Source organism: Phalaenopsis equestris, unplaced genomic scaffold (genome assembly GCF_001263595.1).
Source record: "Phalaenopsis equestris unplaced genomic scaffold, ASM126359v1 Scaffold000094, whole genome shotgun sequence".
Classification (NCBI taxonomy): Eukaryota; Viridiplantae; Streptophyta; class Magnoliopsida; order Asparagales; family Orchidaceae; genus Phalaenopsis; species Phalaenopsis equestris.
The window spans coordinates 6,566,881-6,579,900 of NW_018164536.1; the positions used below are offsets into that span (position 1 = coordinate 6,566,881).

At 32.5% G+C, this 13,020-nt stretch overlaps 1 protein-coding gene across 5 annotated transcripts in view; it reads right to left on the reverse strand.

Moving 5' to 3' along the window:
* LOC110020314 (transmembrane E3 ubiquitin-protein ligase 1-like) overlaps positions 1 to 13,020 on the reverse strand; it is a gene marked incomplete at its 3' end in the record, with an annotated part of 43,034 nt that overhangs the window by 20,437 nt on the left and 9,577 nt on the right. For all 5 annotated transcript variants that reach the window (XM_020718370.1, XM_020718371.1, XM_020718374.1 and 2 more), the window contains 2 exon segments: positions 5,230 to 5,345; positions 10,260 to 10,387. In XM_020718370.1, the coding sequence (XP_020574029.1) occupies positions 5,230 to 5,345; positions 10,260 to 10,387 (244 nt within the window).

The following is a 13,020-nucleotide window of genomic DNA, read 5'->3' on the forward strand; positions in this document are numbered from 1 at the left end:
ACATGTTGAAATTACATAAATCTATTTTCAAATACAATATCTTTAACATACGTCACTCTAGATGTTCCTCTAATATTATCATTCATTCATCCATTTTAATTTTTCCTCACACAACTTAACTTTTTAGTTTTGTAATGCTTAACTTAACAATTAAAAACTTTTTAATCATTCAAAAAGCAAATTCATACAACATTCCTGACCTAATTACAATTTTATTAAATTTGCCTTTTAAGTCTCTGTGATATCTTCTTATTCAATAGCATTCTTAAGGCACTTCTCCTTTTTAACTATGTAATCTTAACTATAGAAGTTTTATCTGTCTATATCCATATTCATTAGTAATGATAAATCCAAAATACTTAAATTTAAGGCACATAGATATCAATTTATCTTCTATTGATACGGATAATCATTAATAGTAAATCCATTAAAATTGCATGTTATTTACTCATTCACTACTCTACTAATTATAAGTTATTCTTCCAAATATTTTTCTATTATTATAACTTTCACTTATTCGAATAGATGCCTCATCGATTATGGACATGCTATATGGAAAAAACATACATCAAGGCACTACTCTTTAAATATCCTTAGTAAGCATCTTCATTACGTATGGAAAAGGATAAATTGGTTCTTAATTCAAACATATTATAATTATAAAGTTCTTGGTCAACTTCACAAGTAATTTTAATATTAATAATTGCATAATTATACATATTTTTAATAACTCAATATACCATCAACATACATATCTTCCTTAATGCACACCAAATTACTTCTTGTGGAACTCGATTATATGATTTAATAAAAAATTAGTGAAAATCATATAAGATCTTTTATTTTTTTCTCAATGACTTTTCATTAATTATTGTAAAACAAAACTCGCTTCCATAATCAATTATTCTGGCTTGAAATCAAATCTTCTTAGTCTATATTTCTTAGTCAATCCCAAAATTTTATAGTATCTTATAAATTTGATCCCAATAAGATTTAAAAAAATTATCTTAAGCTTCCAAACTTTCACTGAAAAATTGTTAATCAAGCAATTACAATATCTCATACAACTCTTCAAATCTCAATAAATATATCATCAAGGCCCAGAGTTTTATATTTCATCTAATTCATAACTCAATTTCACTATTTCAAATAAAGTTTTAATATGTAATTATTTTATTAAAAAATTGGCATAAAAATCTAATTTACTAATTTCTCAAAATAACACTTCTATATTTCCATGAAGACTTCATCATTAATGAAGATCACATTATCCTCGCTCATAATGTATCTAACTTGATCAATGTCTCATAATCTTTTAGCACTTACCTTAGTTATCATAAAATAACTCATTTTCTTCTTCCTTTATCATGTACTCAAAATTTATAGATTTTTCTTTGCTGTCTACCTTCTTATTTATTTTTTTCCACTTCATAAAAGCACATCTTTTCTCCTTGATATAAATTATACCTACCATTGAGTCTCCCTACCAAAATATCTAGACTTTCAAAAGCTTCTAAGACTTTCTTAATGCAATGAACCATCTTATCCAACATCTGATTTGGCTCAACCAAAATAATTCAATTTACTTCCTTTTTTTTTTTTGAAAGGTAAAACAATCATTTCCTTAAACAGTTTTGTTAATACTCCTAAAATATAGCTCCATAATTACTCTATGCAGAGCTGTCAAACTTTAAAGTAAAATGAAGAACAATCGTGATTTGGTGGATCCAATTGTTAAAAGTAAGAAGCCTTTTTCTAACTTTTTGCAAATGAAGGATCATGAACCAATGCAATAAACAAAATAGAACTTCCAATATATTTATATTTTCTATTCTATACTCACAACGAATCCTCTTATTGCTCATCCTCCTCTCAATCCATGTAACATATTTAATCATACTTTAAAAATACATGAAAATATCACCAGAGAATACTTATTTGTTGCAAAAATTATCCAAAGTATCATAATGATCGCTAATAGTTCGTAACCATCACTAAATAAATCTGCCATTTGGGTGTTAAATGTAACATGGAGAAAAAAAGTCAAACTATGAACTTCCTAGCACTTAAAGAACATAAGTCAATAAACAATAATAACTTAATATATTAAGGAAAAGGTTAAATATCATGAGGGCCCATCACATTTCAGTTAAATCCCTAGTGAATTTTTAGATTTCACTATGGTACCAAAGTTTCATTTTCAATCCTCATAAAAATATATTTTTTTGTTAAAAGCATTGATTAATCTATTATTTAGTTCATGTAGCATTTTTTCACTTAAAATGAAAGGAATTTCATCTCAAAAAATAAAAATGCCCTCATATTCAAGAATCTTCTCCCATTTTAGGGTTAGGTCTTTTTAGATGATTTAGTCAAGCTCATACTAGAAAATGGAGATTCAAATAACTCTCTCAGTAATTAGCATTAGGAGCGAGGGCTATTTCTGCCTCAAAATACGGGGAGCAAGAAATGATGGAGAAAATACAAGGATATTATATTACTTTGTTCAATTGATGATTTTGCTAATGTAAATACCTGTATAAAATGTGAACTAAATGTTAGGAATTAAAGAAGAGGGTTTTTATAAATGTAGACCTGCATGGCCTACATGTAAGGGAAGCAATGCTTTTACAAGCATGCTTCAAAGATATTGGCTCAGTGATGAGGGCCCCACACATCACTTGCTTACAAAGTGCAAACTCACAACAAAAGGTGTGTGTTGCGTAGAAGTTTGGTTTAAACAATATCCTAGTAAAGATTTCATTACTCAGTTCAACATCTACTAGGCATGAACGTTCACTTCTCCACATTGTTTCCCGTTGCTCATTGGTCTTTTGTTCTCTCCTGCCGAAGCTTGTTTCTTCTTGGTGGTTTTATCTTCTTATTTCTAGATGCCTCATCTACACTCTCTGCCATTTCACATCGCCTTCATCTCATAATCTCGTCGGTCACTCAATATGAAAACTATTTTTTATTTTTAAGTATTTTGTTATCTCTTTAAATTTCTATCTTTTATTATAATAATTATTATTATTTGCTGCCAAATCATTAGGAATTTCTATTATTGAATATATCATTATATTTGCTAGGAATTGTTGCCTATGTAGTGTTAGTTTGAAGAATTAAATGATAATTACATGCACATAATATATGAAAACATTCTAATTTGAAAAGTGTTATATTGTTCTACACTTTGCGCATTAAAGTCAAAAAGGAACACTTACTCGTCATATTGCACTCTTAAAAAAACACCAAAGGAAGCAATGTGATACTTACCCCAAAGAATAACATCTACTAAAAGTTCATTAATGAAGTCAGTTTTCAGAGAAATATAAGTAGATATCCGATCTAAAAGATAAAGGCATGCCTAACGCATTTAGGTCCAGCCAATGCAGGGAGTTTATGAAGGGGTTGATGCATGCAGTTTTGCCCTTGCATTAGCAAAGATATTGTTTCGGGACATTTACATGTAGCAACTCTAATATATTTACATATCTCACACCAAACTTTTTTATTTACACACATAGCACTCGCCAAACTTTTTTATTTACACACATAGCACCCAAATCATTAATATCAAATAAAAAATAGCACTTGCTATTTTTTAAAAGTGAAATACACCTTTTTATGCATAGGTTTAAAGCATTGAAGAATACAGAAAGTGAAACCTCTAGAATACATAAGATAAGTGCTAGGTATGTAAATTTCTCCATTGTTATTGTATATAGAACGTGAGACCTCTAAAATAGACTAGAGGCGATGTAATAAATATCAAACTTCTTCCTAATAGCCATTCAATGTTCATTGCATTCACAATTAAGCCATCACCAATGCTTGCAATCCTAAAGGGTTCCAAAAAATCTCTTTCAAGTGGAACAGTGTAAAGCATTATTGAATAAAAAGATGAAATAATGAAGTTTTTGACTCTATCCAAATTGGAAAATAATGAAAACGAACAGAAGAGAAAGAAAAAGAGATTAAATGTAGCAAACTAGAGCATGTGCTGCACATGGAACAAAGTAAGCACTAGAAAGTCCCATAAAACACCATGAACAAGGTGAGAGTGGATAACATAAAGTACCATAATATCAAATGAAGAAGAAATGAGTACTTTGGTGGAGCAGCCTTCCATTAGAAAAATGAATGTTGAGTAGATCGTTAAGAAAACTAGAGAAAGATTAGAGTAACAACTTTTGAGATTAAAGATAGAGAGCTTATTATTTCGTATCTAGTTCCCTAGATAGAGGAAGGAGGTTAACCGGCAGGCTTGGAGCAGTCTGTCATATTTGTAGCTTTACTTCTGTTTCTGCCAATCGAACTGAATGGAGAATGAAATGTCTCTGATCACTTTTCTTTTTTTTTGGATGAATGTCACGCTTAGTACCAAATACAAATAAAACTTTCACTGAGCAATTAGATTCTAATGTGAAAATTTTTAATTTGATCAAATATTTTTAAATAAAAATTGTATTTATTTTTTAGCCGGGGTACATTATAGAAAATACAAGCTTTTAAAAACAATTCAAAACCTCATCCTGCAAAGTTCATAGAAAAAAGAGATGATTATAATACAGCCAAAAATAAATCAGTAATTCAGTTTGTAGGAAAATTTTCTTCTTTTGCGGATTTTAGAAATTAACCGTTTTCACTTCCGCCCACTTCTAAAATTTAGCATTCATGAGTAAAAGAGAGATGAAGCTTCTTTCTTACTATTTTATAATATTCATCAAGCCTGGCCTTTATTTTAGTATGTTTCGCAGCCCAAAGTAGTAAGCCTAGGCCAATAATTAATTTGGGTCAAGTTGAAATCAGATTCTAGCCATGGATGAATACAGATCACAACCATAATATCAGATAAAATGACAAAGATATATCAACTAGCAGATCAAGGCATCTATAAGTTAAGAAAACAAAAATACATGAAAGGGATCATAAGCATAGATAGGCCTTGAATATCATTACTGAACATAAAGTTGGCGTATTTACATACATACCACACAATTCCTATCTATTTACACATCTAACACCTAAACTTTACTTTTTACATTATATCACCCAAATCTTTTATATCACATCAAAATTATCACTATCAACTTCTAAAAAGTAAATACACCTTTTCATGCATATGTTGCCATACTGCTATATATGTAAAAATTAAAGTTTAGGGCTTAGATACGTAAATACATAGGAATTTAGTGGTATGCATCTAAATCTTTCTGTAAAGTTTACCTGCTTGCCACCAATCGAAGTTGCCTGAAAGGCCAGATATATACACCTTCTACTCGCATTTGAGCAGCTCCAAGATCATTCTCATTGTTATGAACATCATGAAAAATAACTGCTCCCTGATAAAACATAAAGTAGAAATATAAAAAACTCTTGATGTCATTAAAAATCCTTTAGACAAATATTATATATGACAATGCTGGTAAGCTTTGCCACTCATCAGATCACCAATAATTAACTTTTACAATCTTAAAAGTAGTCATGCTTTTATCTAAAAAAGAATTAACTTCAAAAAATGGATATAGGGCTGCCAGAGGTGGATGAAATAATGTTCAAATTATATTATTATTTCCCAGACGAATTAAAACGCGGTTAAGTAAATATTATACTAATTAATAAAAAAATATCCTAAACAGGAATAATTTATTGCTCAAATTCCCTCATCTGAAGTTAGAATCAGAAACTTCAAATGGAGAAATAAAGACGGGAAAAATGAAGAGAAATATAAGAAAAGGACAGCTGAGTTCTATCAATTAGGACAGTCAATCTTGCTAGATTTTTGTGAATAGTTCACCTTGGTGAGTAGTTTATTCAATGAGTAGGCACGAACATTACCTAGCTCAATCAAATCTTGCTCAATAAAAGCTTGATTATACTGATAGGCATAAAAATGTGTATATATGTGATAAATATATGATTGTATGAGCCTATGGAAGACTTTGAGCTTGAACAATAACTATCAGTGCTCACTCAACAAACCAAGCCAAACAAAATTCAGCTTATTCAAGCTATAAGCTCATTTACACGCTACCACTACCATCTGTAAGAATAAATTTTCTATAATTTAGGGTAAGTATAAGAGAAAGAATACAAATTAATTAATTAAAGAACTCACCACAAGGAGGTTGGCAAGACAATAACAATGGGAAGATTATTCACACAGTTCAATAAAAGCATTATAGAAAAATAATCCAACAGAATATCAACTTATTAAAGGATAGTATTTAGTAAATAGCGATACAATTTCTGTATCAACCTTCTAAGTCGTCAACAAGAAAAAATAAACAGCTACAATGAATTCAAAATCGAAGCACCCACCAAAAACGAGGATGGTGAAGCAAACAAGCAAACTTTAAGCTTCTATAATACAAAAATAGAAACATTTCAGAAAGTTCAGCAATTGTACCAAATTCACCACCAAAAACTGTCAGACAAGAAAATATAAAGCAAACAAGCTTCCCCCTCATGCAAAATTATTTTCAAAAAAAGGAACCAAGAAAGCTTAAGAGAGCAATTGGAGCTATAGCTTAATAAGATTTCAAGTAAAGCTTGCCATTGTATACCAGTCATCTGCTTATCCACCCACGTAAACAGTAGAATCTTCTTTGTGATAATTTTATGTTGGCATATCACTTCAATCCCCCACGTAGTGGGATTAAGGCTTTGTTGTTGTTGTTGTTGTTGTTGTTGTTGTTGTTGTATCACTTCAATCATTTCTAAAATTCAAGAATTCTAAATTTAGCCCAAAAATAAAAGGGAAAAGCACCATAACTGTCCCAGACAAAACTAGTCTATATATATACAGATCTCTCTCTCTCTCTCTCTCTCTCTCTCTCTCTTCTATATATATATATATATATATATATAGAAAAGCCCAAGGGCTGATTTTATTGAAATAGAAAAGATACACAAAGGTTATATGAGAGAGCCCAATAGAGGCACCCTACCCATACGATACCAAGTACAGTAATACCCCAACAAAAAGATACAGATAGACTCAAAAAATTAAAACATGTTGAAAACAACTAGGGTACGAGCCAGTTTAGTTCTGTCTCTTCCTCTAGTTTTATGAGCGGAGCCAGCTAACAAAATTTAAACTTTGAAGTGTCATGTCATTGTCAGGAGTAACCAAAGTATCATTCATTAAGTTTCCAAGTTGGAGTGTGCCCCTAGTCTTCTTCTTCCGCCAAGAAGTGTAAACATGTCATTCTTCATCAAAAGATTGGCTCATGTGATCCTCGGTCTGATTAGATATTAGAACCGCAGTAGAAGAAAAGACAGTCGTTGCCACAACGATAGGTTCCAGTGTATGTGAAGTGTGAATTGTCACCTCTGTACCTAAGTGAAGTGTGAATTGTCACCTCTGTACCTAATGCTTCCTGAATAGGAGCTGCGGGGCTATCCTAATTTTTCGGTCTGAACATTATTTGTTGTAGTATGGTCAGGAAAAGGGTTCCCAGGGGCAGACACCAACTCCTGTCTTGTGGTGATTCTCTTCTCAAATTGACTGTCATCAGGTTTGTTGGGAGCGCGTTCAGGCACTTGGGGTGCGCTAACAGCATGTTCATGTTTTTGACTATTAATTCTCAACTGTGAGTGCAATCTGAAACATTTCTCCTGCGGGTGTCCAAACATCTTGCAGTGTTTGCAGTAGTAAGGTTTTTGTTCCATAATGATTTTTTGTTAATAACCATTAATAACCATTGTGAGCACATTGTGAGCAGAGCCAAGCCAGACTTCCTCTACATCTGGTAGTGTAATATCTCGTTCAATCTTCAATCAAAATCCTTGCAATAGAGAACCTTGAGAAATGAACTGTAGGTAAGGCTGTGGATAAGTCTGCCTGTAAAAGGTTTTCCAAAGATAGTCTCAATTGCATATAAGACAGGTAGGTCAAAAAATTGAAGCTTGAGTTACGGAACATGAGAACCAAATAGGTGCAATTGGGGGTTCTTGACTAGGATCAAAATCGGGGTCCATTTGAGCAATTTCATATGTTTATCATCGATTGTGATGAATTTCTTTGAGAAAATCCTTGCGTAATCTTCTTCTATACTCAGCTGTATCATAACATGTATTCTATCGAAATAATCCACTTGTCAAGCCCCAACTAGTTTGAAATATTTAAAAACCTTCCTGATAGTCTCCATCTTAGGGCAACCTAATTGAACTTTCCAACTAGAGCAAATTTGTATTTTTCTGCACGAGTTGAAATTTCAGCGTCGGAGAAAAATATTGCTGGTTTACCCGCCTTTTTCTCAACTTTCTCGATGAGATTGCAATCTCCATGTCCTGCAACAAAATCATGGTACATATGCGGGAATATCGGACTATCTGCGAGGTGGAAATGAGAGTTGCATTTGTGAACCACTGTAGCATATGAGGGTTTGGCGGGGTTATCATCGGCGAGGGCGGCGGCGTAGAAAAATCCTGAGGCCATTACCGCGGTCAGTGCAGAAGCAGCTCTGTCGCAGACAACGCAGGTGTCGGCACAGCTTTCGAGCAGAAGCAGAGCCTGTAGGCGCAGCGCAGACGAACACACCGGGTAGCTCTCGGGTAGCTCTGCCGCTAGACGACGCGAGCATTTCCCAAAGCCGAAGACAAAGGCGACGCGAGATGCTAGGGTTCACCATGAGGCGAAACCCTAGCAGAGCGGAACAACGACATATCATATATATATATATATATATATATATGTGTGTGTGTGTGTGTGTGTGTGTGTGTGTTTAATTAACAAAAGTAGATGAATGCTGAGTTATTGAAGAATAAGAACTATGCCTGGAATAATTATAAAATTTTATAGCATTACTTAAATATAGATATCAGAAATTCGAGCCAGAATCATAAGGCAATTTTGGGCAACCAGAAAATGACCACCTAAACTGACTCTATTCAATCTTACATACTTCTGCTAACTTCTATGTGCTCTTTTTAGTAAAGCAGAAAAAGGTCTAGTTGATTGTTTCTGCAAAAAATCCTATAATAAAAGATGACCATAAAATTAAGATGATTACAAAATTGGCAGCTTTTGGAAAATCAGTAAAAGCAAAAAATAAAATTAAAAATCTTCAAAGTCGATTTTTAAACATAACAGATAATTGAATAGTCATAAGAATTTCCAGTTTTCTCTAGTAGTTTTTTATTATTGCTGAGAACTTTTCACAAGTATTTAACGTTATCTTGCTAGCCATTAATGGCTATTTTAAACACTGTTTCCATAGTTTTCAAGAATAACAACTAAATTTATGAACAAATTCATTGTCGTAGGAATTAAATACAGAATTTTATTGATGGGTATTTAATTCTCCAGTATCTTCGAGTCATGTTATCTTCAAACAAATGTCTCTTTTTAGACATTTACAAATTAAAACTGTAGCTATTTACATGTCAGTTTAAAAAAAGATACTGCTATTACATGTTGGTAAAAAAAATTAAAATGGTTACAGAAGCAAAAAAAAAAAAAATGCTAGTTCACAGCATTACTGTTGTTTATTCTTGTTAACAATGAAATTTATAAGGGGCATTTGCACACATACCATCCAAATCTTATATATATACATATCTAATAACTAAACTTCACTTTTTACATTTATGCCACCAAAAACATAAAAAATATCACTATTTTAAGTTATAAAAAGTAAAATACCCATTTTCAAATTGAAGCTTAGGTGCTAAATATGTAAATAGGAATTGAGTGGTAAGTATACAAATCTTCCAGATTAGAAACATAGCATAAAACAAAACAAACAACAATGGATAGATTGCACTACATTAATATGTCTGAACTGAAATCTACATAAGATGATATCTCCATTTCCAAAACAACCCTTAAAACAAAAAAGATGTTTCTGGGTTGAAATCAGGAGAACTTGCCATAAATAATTGAAGTCAACTTGTAAAGCTATGATTTTCTTGCAAATAGGAGTTCAACAATTGCCAAGTCTGCAAGTAAAATTTGAGGAGGTGCTTAAAAAAGAAATGAAAAAACTAAACCAGATGCAAGAAGGTAAAACCTCCCATAACGTTGTGAATGAGAAAAGAAAACAATAGGCATCAGCAACTGGAGATAAACGGAAAAACAGGAAAAATTCAATGCAATTTAGAGAAAAGGACAACGATTTAGCCTTTAAACATGAAACATGAATTCCGAGAAAAATTAATACATGTATATGAAATGTATAAGAAAGAGAAAACTAAAGTAAATTCTTTGCTTGCTAAAGAAAGTTCAAACAGGAAAACTACAGAACTCTCACCTGAACATAGTGTACGCCATTTATTTTTGTTGGAGTACTAGCTAACTCCAAAACAGACATGCCATTAGATTTTCCAAAATCCAAAAACCTAGATGAACGTTTAGCTGTACCCGCAAAACTCCACTTTCCTGTACTTCACATGTTTACAAAAGAGCTGTTAGATTTTTTTTTTTAAATAATGATTATTAAAAAGCAAAAAGACACAGTATGTGAATGGTAAGTCATTATAACGAGGCACAGTGATCGAGATTCAAGAATAAGTAAGTCAAATTGGAATTTAAGGAAAACCCCTGCCCACGCCTAATCCCTATGAACCATGCCAATCCGATAATCTGAACCAGAATATCCTTAGGAACAGGATGGCTGACAGATTGCTTAAAAGCTAAAATATTTAAGGAAATTTACATATGTGGCACAGAATTCTTATCTATTTACATATCTCACACCTAAACTTTCCTATTTACATATAGCATTTTGGTGCTTTAAACCTATGCATAAAAAGGTGTATTTCAGTTTTTTTAAAGAGGAAATAGTGCTATTATTAATGTGATATTAAATATTTAAGTGATATGCGTGTGGATATGAAAGTTTAGGTGTGAGATATGCAAATACATAAGAACTTTGCCCTATGTATGAAAATGTCTCAAATATTTATCGCCAAGCTTGGCATTTCCAAAACAGATCAAAAGAATTAGGTAAGTCTGGGCTGGCTTAATTTCACTATTATGGCCACAACCTACGACCAACCCAAACATTTGTTAGGCCAGGTCAAATGGAACAAGCAGGATTACTCAACATGTTTATGCAATTATGTAATGTTCACTTGTTCGATTTCTGTTTATTTCAGTGGTTTGATTAGTTGAACAAAAAAGGTTTCTTCAAAACAGATTATCATCTTCATCATTAGCACCGTCTCAACTATTTTAAGGATGGTTACAAGAAAGGAAAATTTACATGCAAACCATCCAAAACTTCCTAAATAGGATATCTAACACCCAAAACTTTTAATTTGCTTATATGCCACCCAAAATTCTTAAACTTATCAAAGGTAGCACTCTGTCATCTCCATTTATTTCTCCATGAAATATCTTTCTTCACCACACAAGAAGCTTTGCACTTCGCCGGTGAAGCTCAAAGGGAAGTTGCTGGGCTGGAACTGTATATAAATGCTAGGGTTTTTTTCATTCTATGGAGGTTTCTCTGCTTCTTCTTCCTTGTATTATTTTATTTTTTAAGATCTACATTCCAAGCATCAGGGAGAGGGGTTCTGCCAGGCCATGAGTACAACCAACTCATTTTGTTCTCTGATTTCAATTCATCTGTTGAAACAACATAGTTTTATTATTTTAAATACCCTGCTTTAGCAGATTGGGAGTTCTCTATTTTTAACCTGATAATGTTTATATGTTGACAGCAAAATGACAGTTCTTTGTTTTGCCAATTTTTTCCATTATGAATGATCAGACAAGGATAGTATATATAGCAGAAAAAGACAGGCCTCAATGTGCCGCTAAAATCTGCATGAGTTTTGTAGTAAATTGAATTCCAAGCTGCAGCTATGTTTGACATTCGTGTATGAATTAGTAGTCAAACAATAGATATGTTGAATGGTAACCAGAAAAATTTTATTAGAAAGAATAGGAATCTTTTCAATCTTTCACAGTTAAATTTGTAGAAGGGTAAAAACTATTGAGCTTTTGGATTTCTGCAACCAACAATGCAGAGCGTCGCTATGATCTTAGGGATGACTCACTGAGGAGAATTTCCTAGGGGGTGACGGTGTATGAACGGAAATGGTAGATTTGGTGTATTAAGTTTTTTTGGTTGGTTGTATATAAGTAATTATAAGTTTTAGGTGTTAAAGAAGTTATTTATAAATATCGAAATCTGGATTTGGATTGTTATATATGTATTATTAGTTCAATGTCATTCATTCTCAGTTTGCCAGCACAAGCATAAAAGTATGTTGAAGATAAAAATAGGACAAAACATACATAATCCAGAATAGTCTTAGTTTGCTTCGGTATACCGGTGTTGCTCAATCAAGGCACACTCATAATAAAAACTATAAAAATAATTAAAAATAAAATTAAGTATTACAATTAAGAACTAATAAATGATATAGCTAAAAGATTAGTAGAGTTAACAGATGGGCAAATAAAATTATTTTTCGAAGGTTGGGAAGAAAAAGAAATAATTGAGGCTAACATTTATAGAATTGCATCTCATGCAACATTCAATATAAATGAATGGAGAATAGAGATCTATATGTTGACCTCATTTTTGTGAGGTCTTTTCTTCTCCTCCTTAGAGCCTAGGATCTAGCTCTAGGAGTTCTTATTGATCGTCTTAGAAAACTAGAATTAAGACCCACCCTTTTAGAAATTCTAGTCACTTCTTATTTTCCTTTGATGTATAGCATTTTTGGCACAAGACCATCGTCTTATGAACGAGCGGTTATGGTCTATTTTGTGAAGACTCAAGGGAAAAGTTCCTAATAGGACTCCAAGCTTTAGGAAAACATTGTCACGACTTTTTCGTCACATACACACACCAAATGCACAAAATTGCACGAAATCGGACTTCAATTAAGCCCAGAGGACGGATGAAAATGCGAACTTCTCCGGATGACCTCCGACGACAAATTAGACTGCGCCAACGCGTCCGGGTCACCAATTTTAGCTAGGAAGGACACCCATTTTGCTTGGGAACCGCGCACGAATAAATCACATAAAATTTGATATATATATATATATATATA